We start from the raw sequence: 15,908 nt of genomic DNA, 5'->3' as shown, positions 1-15,908 counted from the left end.
AGTATATTTACTAAAGTGAGAGTTTTTAGAAACGGAGATGTTGCCCATAGCAACCAATCAGATTCTACTTAACATTTAACTAGCGCCTCCTAGAAGATAATAGCTAGAATCTGGTTGCTATAGACAATATCTCCCCTTCTAAAAACTCTCACTTTAGTAAATATATTCCTTAGTGTCTGAGAACAATAAGAGTTATAAATGTTGTTCAAATGGTGACTCCTTGCTGCAATTAATTTGTACCTAATTGAATTGGAACCTACTGTATATGTTTTATAATATTAAGATGCAATCTAGAGAGCCAGAAGCAGAATGTTGGGCATTAAAGTTTTGTGTATGCCTGCATTCACAAATGCAATATTAATAATTTTCTACTTTTTTTTTTTTTTTTCTCTCTCTTCCAGGCTTCATCCAGAAATGGCCAAATGGATTCAGTTTGTATACATTTTGATTTCTGTTGCACAAGTGTCAAAAGCAGAACCGTTAAAAGAATTTGTGAGTGACACAGAATTAAACCATCTAACGATTAACTATGTCACAGGGAAAGTCTACATCGGAGCAGTTGACCGTTTATACCAGCTTTCTGGTGACCTTGAAATAATTGTCAATTTTACAACTGGACCAAGACTTGATCATAAGAAATGTACACCACCTATTGAGACCCCTTTCAGCCAATGTACAGATGCAGGCTTAACGCACAATTATAATAAACTGCTTCTACTTGATGTGCCGAATAATAGGGCAATCGTATGTGGAAGTTTATTTAAAGGAATTTGCTCTTTGAGGGATCTAGACAACATCGCAAATGAGCTATTTTATGATGATACCAAGGGAGAGAAGTCTTTTGTGGCCAGCAATGACGAGCAGGTGGAAACTGTGGGTTTTATAGCCGATATGCCCAAAACAATCAACATGCCCAACGTCACACGAGCTCTGTTTGTTGGGAAAGGCACAAGCCAGTATGACAATGGAATAATTATTAGCACTAGAATACTCAATGTCAATGATGATAGAGGACCCTTTGAAACAATTTCAGATTCTGCCACTTTTAAGTATGGCTATTCTTCTGTCAATACACAACAGTTTGTCACAGTTTTTGAGGATACAGAACGTGTTTATTTTGTTTCTAGTCGGATAGACAAAACTTTGAAAAAGAATCGGACACTAATTACCCGATTGTGTATTAAGGATTTGTACTACTTTTCCTATGTTGAGATGGATCTTGAATGTACAGACCGAAACCACATTCCCTATAACATCTGCACTTCTGCTTTCCTTGCCCATCCAGGACAAGAGTTGGCAAGGATAATGGGGGTTTCAAGTGACAGTAAAGTTCTCTTTGGAGTTTTCAGCACTTTTATCAATAATCAGGAGAAATCTGCTCTTTGCGTGTTTTCCATGGAGAATATTAACAAGCAGTTCGAAAAAAATAGGGAAGAATGTTACACTAGTACTACAGAAGTATTTAACAAAGATGGAGAACCTGTTTTTTCCAAGCCATTTGGTGATAAAATAGGTTGTGTGGTAAAACAGGTAGCGTATCTCATATTATATATATTTGAATGTGTTTATCTGGGTTTTTTCTGTTGTGATTAACAATCTGCACTGCTTCTCTGCACCAAATAGTTATACTGACCATGCGCACTGCAATATCATGCATTTGGACCAATATAATAATTAGATGGTTTCAATATCTGAAAATGCGGTCAGAATATGACTGCAATCGGCTTGTGTTTGCTGTCATTATCCAACCATATAACCGGGCTTAATGACACCTGTTGGTTCGGCTGAACGTCCAGATTGAGCTATCATTCTGTACAGCCTTCAGTACTACAAATTAATTTTCCTATTTTGCATAGTAATCTGTTTTCTTTTACCTATTTGGGTGCTTTAAAAATGTTCTTAAGTTATACAGTATACCATTACTAGTATAGGTCTGACACTGTAATGTAGCATTTCATATGCAGATACACCTCTAGATGCACACAGAATATAGGCTTGCCGCATATCATTTTAATCAGCAGAAGCTGCCTGGGCTACATATTCACATTACTTTGCAATTTAAGGTTATAAGTTGCATGAAAAGTCTTAATGCGTTACAGAGTCTAACAGGTGTTATTTTTAACGCGACTTGTAGCGCACGGAGGTAAGATGTATGTGGACACATCTGTATTCAGTCCAGACCTAAACTATTAAAATAAAAAGTAAAGCAGAGTCACAATTACACAGGTTTATCATGTGTTTGATTGCTTTATTTTGTTTCTCCACCAGACTCCCAATGTAAATGAGTCAATTAAGTATCCTTGTGGATCAGAACACTTACCTTACCCACTGCAGAGCAAAAATGGTGCCACTGCAACAGCTGTGCTCACGCCAGAGTTTAACCTCTATACTGCTGTAGCCGTGTCTGTAGAGAATGAGCACACTATTGCATTCCTTGGTACAGCGGACGGAAAATTGGTGAAGGTAATTGTGATTTGTGCAGATTTAAAGATGGGTTTATTTTTCTTTTCAAAATTATAAACTTTTTGTGGGGCATGTATAAATGTACACTTCAAATGTAGAAAGGGGACTAATAACACATTCTAAACCGTGTTTCAACATTTTCAGTCCCCTTTACCCTGAATAGTGAAGTTCCCATTCCTGTGACCACTTCAGCATAATGCCAGGCATACTAGGATTAAATCAGGCCTCTGCAAAGTCTGTGTATTGGAATATAAAGTCAGACTTGTCACCCAGTGAGGTATTCCGCCACTGTAGCATTATGGCATAATAATAATTGAAAGTATCGGTGTGGTACAGTACTTATTAGTACTGGGGCTTTTGTGTTGTCATCATTAAGTCAGGTTGTCTACTCCTCCAAACCTCAAGACACAATTAACCATTTTGTCTTAGGAAAACCCCATGCCCGAGTCTGATATCTGAAACTCATCTGCAGGTGTAATGTATGGGTCTATGGTGAGCACCACACAGACAAATGCCTCTATCTCTCTGGCAGGCACACTTGCTTTTCTTTGGCATAGAATTCGGAGACACTGGGTACATTGGGGACTAGAGGCTACGCAAGATTTCTACACAAACTTGAAACTTCTCTTCCCTTTTTTTGACCCTCACCCAAAGGAGTGATTGCATTTTTCTGCATTGTTGCCTATAACAGCATTATTCGTTTTGTCTTTTCTTTTTAACCTTTTCACTTCTTCCATTCTGTGACTTCTCCACTTTGCCATTGGCAGTGAGATGCACAAAGTGAGGGAGTATTTGTACACTTTCAGGGCCTCCTTTGGAGTACCCATCTGCTTTCTACTAAGGTTGGCCTCAAGGGCAAGCAAGTTACTGCCACTGCTTGTAGTGTTTCTGTACAGTTGCACCATCAGGTACAGCGTGAAAAGCACAGGCTGCAGTCTGGGTCCCAGGACTGTGGTAAGTGACTACCTGCTAAGTGAGAGTAGAGGGAAACTGAAGCCACAATTGGCTCCTTTACAGAGTGCAGAACTGCTGCACTGTAGGATCAGGTGGGGTATAATAACTTACCCCCCACTAGGCACAACCTCAGGGACAGTGACCAGCTCTCTCATGGGTGGTAGGTGTTTAACCTCTTCCTGGTGAGAAACATGCCAGAACTGACAGCCATATGGGATATCCAGCACCCCTTTAATACCTCTCTGACACAGAGGTAATATGGCTTGGTATTGTGAGTGATTGCTGGGATCTGAGATCTTTCTTCTCTCTAGTATTTTGCCTTTTTTTCTGTCAGATCACAATAAAGGCAATATTTTCAGAGCTAAGGCTGTGGGGGTAAATTGTCGGGTCATCACAGGCTGCATTTACGACAGGTGTGAACAGTCAGCCTACCAGTACAGTTGGTGTAGTGTTTAGCATTACAGCCTCACAGCCCTGATATCGTGAGTTCAGTTCCTGTCCAAGGTATCATCTGTGTGGAGTTTAATTGTTCTCCGGATGTTTGTGTGTTGCTCCAATTTCCTCCCACACTCTAAAACCATATTAGTGGGTTAATTGGCTTCTGACAAATAACAATTAACCCTAGTGTTTGTGGGTGCATGTGGTAGAGAATATAGATTATAGAATATAGCTCCACTGGGACAGGGACTGATTTTTAAGTGACTAAAATATTCTCTAAAGCACTGGATAATGTGTGCGCTATATAAAGAAGTTAAATACCAGTCTTGGGGTCATCTGCTGTGCATACTGGCAAGTTCTGCCACTGATTTTGCAGGGGTTTGTCTGGCAAGGTATTTGGGACCATGGTGGGGCAGGAGCTGCTTTAGGTAGCCCCCCATTTTATTTCATTTATTTTACTTTTACGCTGAGTGGCATCCTATCGGACGCCCTCACTGCCATTCCACTGACCACGCTGGGCGACTGGGTCCGTGACTTCAGCTGCGGGCTCCAGCCTGGACAGGAGACGCAGATGGGGACAGTTATGCATGGCACCCTGCTTGCAGGGAGCCACACACTTGCGGCTTATCACCATCAGTGCATTCGACAACAGTCAGTGCTGGTTGTGAGGGCTCCGGTCGTCTCCACTCCACTCCAGTGTTTACAATCTGCATATAAACATCTGTTTGTACTTAGTGCATTTTAAAATTGATTGCCACTCTTTGCGGTCCCCTGTGAAATGCACACCACTGGTTGTGCTTTTGTGTGGGGGGAATTTCTTGGTCTGCATTCTAATGTCTTCCAAGAACAAGGCTCCCAAGGAGGTGGGTGCTCCTGTGCTACGCACTTGTAAAACATGTGTTAACGTGATTTCTCCCCAGGAGCTAGACTATGATGGCCTTTGTGTCCGTTGTTTTTGAGTTCCACTGCGGGAAGTCCCTTCAGCCACGGCATCCAGTCAGGAACTGGCTTTGGGCTTCATCATTGACACGGGTATTGGCTCAGTTGATTAAACAGCTTGCAGCGTCTGGACCAGCTCTCCCTGCTAGTCAATCTTCAAGTGCAAAACATTCTGCCAGGTTAGTATCCTTTGGCTGCTACAGAGCCACCATGGATGCTGTCCTTTATACAGTCCATACAGGGATTGGCACAGGTGTCAGCATCTTTCCAGCAGATGCATATTACTTCTTTTTACCCACTGCCGACTGCGGATAGGGCCAGGTGGGAGTCCCATCCACTGGTTGATGCCCACGTTGCCAGTCTCGTTCGGTCCTATTTCGAATACTGCTTCTTTTAAGGATCCAACATATAGGAAGCTGGAGAACTTCCTTAAGATGATTTATACTAATGTGGGTGCTATTGCTCGCACAGTCCTCGCGTCTTCTTGGGTGGCTAAGGCTGTTGGCCGCTAGGCCTTTGCGCTAGAGGATGGTCTCAGTTCTGGTACATTACACGGGTCTTAACCTCTAAGGTGTCGGTGTCTGCTGTGACCAGGAGAGCTCTCTGGCTGCGCTCCTTGCACTCTGACGCAGACTATTTACTATTTTGATACAATTTATTTGTTGCCTATGTGTTTTATTGATTGTCATTAAATATTGATAATTTTTTATGGTACAGGTGTGAGTTAGTTTTGTGCAGCGCCACCTTATATATATATATATATATATATATATATATATCTATATCTATATCTATTTTATATATAGTTTTTCTAAGATATTAGCTACGGTGGCAGTGACCAAGATGGATTTCCTTCCTTCTGCGGCTCCTCCCAGCTCCAGAACGTCTACTTTTCGTTCCTTTCGCCCGCAGGGAAAGGCCAGAGGTCAACCTTTCTCCAGAATCCAGTGTTATTCCTCCAAGGGATCTAAAGGTGTGTACACACTAGACAATTTTTTGCCCGATTTCAACGCATCGGAAAGACAAATCGTGTAAAATATGTTCAAATCTTAAGTGGCCACTCATGATAAAGATGCCAATGCACGTACCTGTGGGTCATAAATCGTATCTTCAGATCTTGCCTACAGCAGGCAAGATCTGCCAATCTCATACACAACGCACTAAAAATCGTTAAGGAAGCACAATAGATCGTTGGTTAGATTGGACACATTTTAGCACCATATCATTTCCTGGAGTGCCGGGGAGAGTTCAAGGGAAATCGCTCACAATATTGCATCGTGAGCACATCGTCTAGTGTGTAGGCACCTTAAGTATTGAGGTAAGTAGCCTTGGTCCACCAAACATCCCACGAACAAGCCTCCCGCAAGATGGGGTGGGAATGCCGGCTACTGTTTTTTTTTCCAAAGTTTGGATTGGGACCACAACAGATGTCTGTGTCAAAGGCGTTGTTTCTCAAGGCTACGCTCTGACCTTTCAGAGGAGTCTGCCAGTCCAGTTATTTTCCACCGGCCTTCCAGAAAATCTGATAATGGCAGCAGAATCAATTTGTTCCCTCCTGGCCTCCAAAGTCATCACCCCGGTTCCCCCATCTCAGAGAGGTACAGGTTTCTATGCTAACCTCTTCCTAGTCCAGAAACCAGACTACTCCTTTCAGTCTATCCTCAATCTGAAGGCACTGAACAAGTTCCTCTGAGACATGATCACTTCCAGTTTCAGGCTTTGCCATTTGGGCTGCCCATAGCTTCTTGTCTGTTCACGTAGGTAATGGTGACATGGCAGCACACCTTCGATGCAGGGACGTCTGCATCCTGTCTTATCTGGATAACCTCCTTCTCCTGGCACAGTCTCCGGATGTTCTGCAAGACCACATCCATCTGACAGTGGATCTTCTGCAGTCACACAGGTGGATTATCAATTAATTGAAATCCACTTTTATGCCTTCACAGTAGATGCTACATTTAGGGGCTCTGCTGGATTCCAGTACTCAGCGTGTCTTGCTTCCTGCAGACAAGATACTATCTCTGTGGTCCAAGATTTACACATTCCTAAGCCACCGTCGGGTGTCAGTCCACTTCTGCGTGCAGAGCCTGGGTTCCCTGGTTTCCACCTTCGACATGGTGGAGAACACCCAGTTCGACTCCCGGCCTATTCAGCTAGTCATTCTAGCACGGTGGAACAAGTCTCATCTGCACCTCAAGACTCAGTCACTCATTCTCCCTCAGGGCATTTGTCTCTCTCAGGGGGCATCTTTTTTGGTTCCAGGACTGATGCTGGATTTCTCAGAAGAGTTGATTTGTCCATCAATTTCCTGGAGCTTCAAGCGGTGTTCAGAGTGCTTGCCAGGAGCAGTCTCTTCTCCAAGGTTGTCCAGTCTGACCATGCGACCACCGTTGCCTTCATAAACCATCGGGGAGGCCGTTGCGGTGCCATAAAGGAGGTCAGCCACATTCTCTACTGGGTAGAGAATCATCTTCTGGCCCTGTGAGTGGTCTTCATTCCTGGAGTCCAGAATTAGGAAGCAGACTTCCTAAGCCATCAGAACATTCACTCGAGCGACTGGGCTCTACATACAGACATCTTCCAGCTACTGGTTCGCTGTTGGAGCATGTCGGACATAGATATGATGGCGTCACAACCACCAATTGCTGAGTTACTGCTCCTGCACCAGGGATTCAGACGCTCTCCTGGTAGATGCGCTGGTGTTTTTTCATGTCTTTACTCCAGTCACGATGATCCCACGGGTCTTCTGCAAGTTCAGGCTGGTGAGAAAGACTGTGATCCTAGTGGCACCAGATTGGCCACAGCATACATGGTACACGGTTCTTCTGGGCCTCCCCATCGACGACCCATTGTATCTTCCTCCTTGGCTGGATCTTCTGTCTCGTGGCCCGTGCTTCCATCTGGATCAGGCCCGTCTCGCTTTTGACGGGGTTGCTCTTGAGACATCCATCCTGAGAGCAAAGGGGTTTCCCATAAGGGTCATTCGTACCATGCTTAATGCCCAAAACACCATTTGTATCTCTGGTGGCTCCCTCAAACCTATCTTCCTGCTTGCTATCGCAACGGCCCGGAGAGTGTCCGACTTGAGTGCCTTATTGTGCCACTTCCCGGTTTTGGTTTTCAGATAGAGACCTTCTACGGACTCATTTTGGATTACCTTCCCACGGTGATGTATAGTTTACACATTAACCAGGAGATTGTGGTCCTGACTTTCAGCTTTTCAGATTCTTTGCCGGAAGTGGCCTATTTGGATGTTGTGAGAGCATGCTGGATTTATATGGACAGGAAAGAGAATTCCGCAGGATGGATTCTCTGTTTGCCCTTGATGATTTTCACAAGCAAGGCTGGCCGTCTACTAAGCAGACCTTGGCCAGGTGGCTCCATATAACTATCCGCTAGGCCTATTTTTCGGCGGATATTACTGCCCCTGCCGTGGTGACTGCCTATTCCACCCGGTCAGTGGGAGCCTTTTGGGTGGCTCAACATGGTGCTTTTGTGGAACAGTTTTGTATGGCTGCCACGTGGACCTCCGCCCGCACTTTTATTCGCTTTAATGCATTTGACACCTTTACGTCTTCAGACACAGCCTTCGGGCAAAGGGTTCTCAGTGCAGCCCAGGAGCATCCTCTCCCATAGGGGGACAGCTTTGGGACATCCCATCCCATTGTCATCCCTGTTCCCCCTAGTGGAAGAAGAAGAAAAGGGAAATTTATATTCTTACCTGTTAAATCCTTTTCTTCAACTCCATAGAGGACACAGAGCGCCCACCCTGATGCACCTGGCTGACTGGATTTAGTTATTCTAGTACCAGTTCTGTTCACCTTGCCTATGTGTGTGATTTGAGTGTCTGCCAGTCTTCCTTTTCCTTCACCTCACTGTTTACCATGGACTTGCTAACTTAACTGGGCTCCTGAGAAATAAATGTTACCTATTTTGTGCCCAGACTCTCCTCTCAAGCCTATACCCATTGTCCTCTATATGCCCCCTATGGAATCGAAGAAAAGGCTTTAACATATATGAATATAAATTTCCTTTTCTTGAAAACGGGTCAAAGTTGAGAAAAAAAGTATGTAGCAGGAGATTACTCCAGGCATCATCTGCCTTATGGCGCAAAAGGGATAGATGTATGAGGACATGTAGTTGCCCTCTTATCGGTTTTTAATGTTCTAAGATGACATTGATTTTTCTCCCTTTTATTTGTTCCTTCGCTTCTGTATTGTGGGACTTGGCAATAAAAATAATGGAGTTGCTTTCGGGGAGGGGTAGCGAGGAGAGGAGGATTTTCAAGTTTGTGTAGAAATGTATAGCTCCTGCATTCTTGTTAAGCCTCTGTACCCCAAGGTACACAGTGTCCCCCAATGAAGTTAGAGAAAATGATTAAAGAGCATAAAAATCCCAGTCTGATTATTGATCGTATTAGTAGAACTCTAATTGCCAAACTATAACCTTTAACTTCTTTATATAAACTAATTAAAATTATTTAAAAAAGGAATATTGATTGAAACCTATAGACACAATGTACTCCACATGAGGTTTAGCTGCTTCTAACTTATTCAGCACAAACTATATTTCCCACTACATCTGATCACATTGGCAAAATGACATTCCAGGAAGTCCATTGCATTCTTGTGTGACAACTTTGCAAATCTAATCCTCCTTTGTGGAGGTCTAAAGGTGCGTATCCACTAATAGACGGAGAAACGAGAGCATGATTACGACATTGTAATTGTGCTGTCATTTCACAGTCTGTGAATTTGCCTACACTGAACGTTCATTCGTTCGGTGTAGGCATATCCATCATCCTTGTACATGCTGAACCTGACGTGATCGTCAGGTTGACCAGCATGTACGGGCGATGATGGATGTCAAAAACGACCGTCGGGCACGCGCATCGCTGGACGTTTTTGACATTTAAATGCCCAATTTGCTGCCGATTTACTGAGCAATTGCACGATTACGATGTCATAGTCGTGCAATCGCTCAGTAAGGTTGCTTAGTGGATACACACCTTAATTTCTTTAGCAGCCCTACCTCATCCCACAGCTGTGACTGGGTGATCAAATGAGACCCTCATTGAGGTAGCAAGTGGTATTGACCTTTAAAGGTAACATTTGTATCCAAGTGGCTGTCCTAGGCTCTGATACGTTCACAAACTGCTGTATAGAAGTAATTTGTAGGCTATGGTTAAGTTGCAATGTTATTTATCTTTAATTGCTTAAGGTTCCTGAGGGAGAAAGTGAAAGCAATAATTATTTAGATATTCCTTTCATCCCACATTCTGCACAATCCCTCTGTGTGCCAAGTACTAAACATAGAATTCTGTTGGCACGATGTGTAGTATTCAGCATACAGCTGCCTTATTCCTAAAACACTTGGATATCAGGTTGGTTAGTGACAAGTTATTAAATTGGAGTGTGGCCACAACAGTAGAAAAGAAACTGGTGATATTTGCCTACGACTTGTTTCACAATTAATCGATCAGCAGATAATAAATGCAGAATTTATACAGAATGGATGATACCTATTCGTTTTCCATTTTTAAATTAAACTACTACTTTAAATCAAAGTTGATTTTTTTAATTAAACTGTTGTTTTGTAGGCTTTTTTGGGAGAACAGTCTAAAGAGTACAAAACCGTATCATTTAAACCCAAAAGTGCCATCAAGAATGGATTGGTTTTTGATGATTCCAAAGAACATCTTTATGTAATGACTAAGAAAAAGGTATAAGTATGTCCTCATGTTTTGGTCAATTGTTATACTCGCACACAAACAGATGACAAATCACAACAATATGATCACATTTTATTTAATCATAAAAATTGCAGCATAAAATATAGTTACATACACTACCCCAAACTCACAGTATAGTTATAGATAGCATACAACAATCAATAGCCATATTGTGGAAAAATTCTGAGAAATGTGTAGTGTTTAATAATAGACTGCTTGAGCATACGCCTCAGTAGAGTAGAAAATAATTTCACATGATAATGGGTATCAGTGTATATTGTATGTTTATATTCAAACCATTTTAGTCCATCCATCACCTTTTGATGCAGTTAAATTAACATAATCACAGTTGTTTGTTAGTTGCAGACATCTTATTGAATTAACTTGCTTTTTAAAGGAAAGTCATACTAATTATGACCAGAGCACTTTGTTAGAACATGTTTTAGGACAGATTCTCATCATTATTGTATCTTGTAAACTCTTAGGGTGGGGGTGGGATATCTACCAGTATCTTCTCATTACCAGTCCAAATAACTAATGTGCCAACTAAGCAGTGTAAATATATACCAGGCAAGTCATATAGGGATGTTGTAAGAAGACCTCTTTTTTTATAAATAATACAATAAACCGTGATTCTGAGGTTAAGTTCATATGAAATTAATTTTGTATTTCTCGGCAGGTGTATATGCTACAAGTTATGAAACCATGATTTAGAAGACTGGCTTTGTTGTGTTTCACTAAACTGATGTTTCCTATAGTTTCCAATAGGAACCTATTACTTTAGGCCTCAGGTTCTCAAACTCAGTCCTCAGTACCCCAAACAGTTCATGTTTTCCTTGTCTCCTCACAGAATCACAAGTGAAATAAATAGCTCCACTTGTGGATCTTTTAAAATGTGTCAGTGAGTAATGACTGCATGTGTGCACCTGCTGGGTGACCTGAAAAATGTGAGCTGTGTGGGGTCCTGAGGACCGAGTTTGAGAACCACTGCTTTAGGGAAGCAAATAAAGGGCTGGGACACACCTCCCCCAACAGCAATGCCTTTCACTTATTAGCTTATTACCTGTTGCTATGGTGGAATACTTATTTTAAGGTTTAATTGTCCTTTTGTGTAATATGAATTTGCTAATACTTATAATATTTAAATAATTTTGGCTATGAACTTAAAGATAGCTATGTAAATATAAGCACAGTTAATAATGTTACATAGTTTAGATATATTGTCTTATTGAAATAAATCTGTGTGTATAGGTGTATCGTGTTCCTGTTCAGGACTGTGAGCAATACAAGAACTGCAATGACTGCACACGAGAAAAGGATCCCTACTGTGGTTGGTGTGTGATAGAAGGAAAGTAAGTAAAGACAACATTGAATAAAGGAAGATTATTCTAGGAAAATGGTGATCTTATTTGTGGCATTCTCCAAAAACTCTGTTAATAATGAATATATGGCTGTAAATGACCCTAAAATGTGAGAGATTTAACTTTGCGAGGTCTCCACAGTGCAGTTTCGTATCCGTATAACTGACAGATCTGTCAGAATGTTATGTATACCAGACACCAATTAGAAAAATATTTTACTTTTATGCTGGAAGATCCAAAAAATCTTTGTACGGTCAAGTTCATCACGTTAACGGCTTCTGGGATTGGCCGAAACGCTTTATTTGTTCTGTTTATCACAATACAGTGCAAAGTGACCACTAAAAGCACAAAGGAAGTTTAGGGGATAGATGATTGTTACCTACTCGCCGGGGAGCATAGACGTATTTAATAATGGGTGCAGGGTGTGCGGTGCACAAGGCCTATGAGTCCAGGGGGACCCCTGCATCACACACCCTGCTCGCATAGTATACTTACCTTGTCCTGGCCAGCGGGTCCCTCTTCCTCTGCGGCACCATTCTATGCTCCCGGGAGAGTAAGCAACAATCCTCAATCCCCTCTGCTTCCTCAGTGCTTTTAGTGGTCACTTTGCATTGTATTGTGATATACCGTTAAAATGCGGGGCTTGAGGGGGACGGAACTCATCAAAATTCTGCCAGACATTCTAGGAGAGTAAACAAGCTTACTATGTTTGCAATCTATTTGATTTTATGTAATTGATTTGCCACTAATTTAGACTACAATTTTTGTCCACGCCTTAAATGCTCATCAGAAAGTCATACATAAAGTTCAGGGCCGGTGCAAGATTTCTCAGCACCCTATGCAAAGCTTCAGCCGAATGGAAGCATCGGCCCTGAGAAAGGTGCTTTTGAACATATCGGTGGCATTATTTATAGGTCAACAAAATTAAATGCCTCTATTTGTTCTCACATACCTAGTGCTGAAAGTCGTATTGACGCCATGTGGTCTAATTTTCACTTCTCTGTTGCTTTACCCTTTTCAGATGTACTAGAAAAATGAATTGTCCTCGGGCCAATGATCCAAATCACTGGTTATGGAGTCCTGATGGTGTCTGTATGAAGATTGAAAGCGCCAGCCCAAATAATATGAGTGTTAAGGCACTTGATATTGTGAGTAGTTTCAATTCTTGCTCTTTACATATATGCTAAGAATTTCCCTCCCCCCCTCTTTTTTATTGGGTTGTTTTGAAAGGAATATTACCGATGTTTAGAGCAGTATATGTATTCAATTGCTTGTGCTTTTATGTGATTGGAGACCGTTAGCGATTTATATATTTAATATTGTGTGTGTGTGTGTGTGAGATGGTAGTGAGAGTACATCATTTCAGGAGAATGCTAGAACCAGATATTTAACTGAAGATGAACAGCCCCTTCACTGCAAATGCACTGATTATTTTTTTGCTGGGGTAGGTTGAGTTAAAAGTGGAGCCTTCCATAACATTACTGGAAGAAGATGAATTGATGTGCAACTTTGGAAAAAACATCCAGAAGGCCACATTGGTAAACGATGGGTCAATTTCTTGTCATCACCCAGTCGATATTCCTCCCACTGAGACAGGAAAAGGTACAAATTGTCCATAAAAGCAAGAAAGAAGTTTCAAGTGTTTTTTTTTTGTTTTTGTTTTTTTGTAAATTGTAGTTTTTTACATTACGTTGTTTTTGTTTTTTTTTAAATACTGTAGCTTTATTTTCTTACAGATTATGTTAATGTTGATATTGAGCTATACTTTGCAAAGGAAAGGAATGTGTCCTTTGCTAATTATTCCTATCAGTTCTACAACTGTGAAGAATCAATGAACCTCTCCGAAAACTTGCCGTAAGTAATTTTGCAATAGCTTGAAGTTCCTTTGCTTCCTGTTTAGAGCATTAATAATCTGGAACATATCTTGATTCCCAGGTGCTCATCATGTGTAAATACTGAGTGGGAATGTCGATGGGACATTGGCAATCATAAGTGTGTTGACTCCTCTGCAAATGATGAACCAGCCACAATCAACATGGTAAGCTTTTAACATTATAAAGCTTAATCATGGATTGTGAAACTGTAAAGTTTGAGGTGCTGATACATTTTTATAAAGCAGAAAGTTGTTTAATTTGACTTAATATGCTGAATTCATCATAAAAGATTTGATTAATTTTCCCAAAAAGAAAAAAAAAATGTACAAAGAAACGTTTTTTTGTTTTTTTTCTCTTTAAAGCACATAAAAAGAAATACTTCCAGATTACTGATATTTATTATAAAGTTTCCGAGAGGAAACATCTTACTTATGTTGCACATTACAGCCAGTGTATCTGAGCCTAAGAGATGTCCACACAGAGGCCCTGATTCAGAGCCGGACGCTCTGACAGAGCGCTCGCTCTGAATCAGGGCCGGGCTATATTTTTTTTACAACGGCCTCCTGGCCGCTCGCATAGCTGTGGGTGACCACCCACAGCTATGGCGAGCGGCCAGGAAGATGGTCTCGATGGTCAACACCATCGTGACCATCGGGCTTGCGACTAGACCCTTGTGGTAGGGTCTCGTTGCCGCAAGCCCCAGAGAGATTTTGGCTCAAACAGAGCCGAAATCTCTCCAACTGACATCACTCGTGATGTCAGTGGGGCCGGCCCCAGACGGAGGCATTCACATGGGAACGCCTCCGTTTTGGCAGCCACTCCCCCGGCCCGCCCACCAAAGAGGGCGTGCTGTCACTCAACATCGACAGCACGCCCCCTTTGGTGCGAGATCCGGAGCGACGGAGTGCCCGTCGCTATCCGGGTATCGCGCATGCGCACGACGGAGCCGGCTCCGTCGTGCATATGCACACTCGACCCGGTTGCGAGCGCTCAGAGCTTGCGACCGGGTCGGGATCAGGCCCAGAGTTCATTAGTATTTTAGAGGCCGATTTAATTCTGCGCAATGAGCTGCCCAACATCACATGATGCTTGGATGCACACATTTGCCTGCTACATACAGTAGGCTCAACATCCCAAGTTTCCTGGAGTCTGAGGCAAAACTGGTCATGTTGATGGCCACAAAGTGCTGTTCTGAATTGGTACTTCGTAGCCATTGTACAGAATTGAATTGCCCACTTTGTCTATATATCAGTGTGTTCAACGGCTTACACATAATTTTTTCATTTAAATTTTTTTTACTTTTCTTTAGATCATAATAAAAAAAAAAGGGGGAATGTTCTGAAGAGATCAAAAAAGAAAGTTCTTTTGTGGTGCACTCTTAGAAATATTACAGATGTGTCCTCATACATCTTACCTCTGTGCGCAACAAGTTGCGTTAAACATAACGCGTGAGCACCGTGCGACTCTGTAGAGCTGAGCCTCTTTTTACCTTCAAATGTCTTATTCGAACTGCTGATTAAAATATGTGGCATGCCTATATTCTGTGTGCAATTGTGGGTGTATCTGCATGCAACATGCTATGTCAGTGTCAGCGGCTGTGACACTGTAACGGAGCATCCTGCATGCAGATAAACCCGGAATATAGACATGTCACATGTAATTTTAATCAGCATAAGCTGTGTGTGCGCCATATTCATATCACATAGCGAATAAGACTAATTTATCGGTAAAAAGTTGCACGAAAAAAGGCTCAGCGCTACCTAGTCATGCCACGGCATGGCTTGACTAGTAGGGCGGTTCTACCCATGAGGAAATAAGATGTATGTGGACACACCTGTATATTTTAAATGCTTCTTTTTTGTTGTTTTTTTTTTTTTTAATATAGACATTACACAAAAAAATAAATATTTCAAAGAGCGCACCAGAAACAACATTTTTTTTTTGATCCCCTCCTTATTTTTGAGTAGATGCCTATTCAGTTCTGTGGTGCACCACCAACCACTCCTCATATAACATACGGGTCATGTTTGCCCTATATTTACAATATTGGTTGGTCCTCTAGATGTGATAAGCAATTGTGAACATTATCATGTGAGGAATTTACTCCCTTCCCTGGCAGATTCTTCATCTCAAGTTTAGTGATCATTT

General features: G+C 41.9%; 1 protein-coding gene across 3 annotated transcripts in view; it reads left to right on the top strand.

Annotated features, from left to right (window-relative positions):
* Positions 1–15,908, top strand: part of PLXNB2 (plexin B2) — a 220,683-nt gene that overhangs the window by 143,074 nt on the left and 61,701 nt on the right. For all 3 annotated transcript variants that reach the window (XM_088457632.1, XM_088457631.1, XM_088457636.1), the window contains 8 exons: positions 402–1,530; positions 2,269–2,463; positions 10,394–10,516; positions 11,777–11,877; positions 12,908–13,034; positions 13,335–13,488; positions 13,623–13,740; positions 13,822–13,924. In XM_088457632.1, coding sequence (XP_088313758.1) covers positions 415–1,530; positions 2,269–2,463; positions 10,394–10,516; positions 11,777–11,877; positions 12,908–13,034; positions 13,335–13,488; positions 13,623–13,740; positions 13,822–13,924 — 2,037 coding nt within the window. In that variant the 5' untranslated portion in view covers positions 402–414. The remainder of the gene's footprint in view (positions 1–401; positions 1,531–2,268; positions 2,464–10,393; positions 10,517–11,776; positions 11,878–12,907; positions 13,035–13,334; positions 13,489–13,622; positions 13,741–13,821; positions 13,925–15,908) is intronic.

This window comes from Taudactylus pleione, unplaced genomic scaffold (genome assembly GCF_031769625.1).
Source record: "Taudactylus pleione unplaced genomic scaffold, aTauple2 ptg000041l, whole genome shotgun sequence".
Taxonomy (NCBI): Eukaryota; Metazoa; Chordata; class Amphibia; order Anura; family Myobatrachidae; genus Taudactylus; species Taudactylus pleione.
This window is presented reverse-complemented; position numbering and strand designations above follow the sequence as displayed.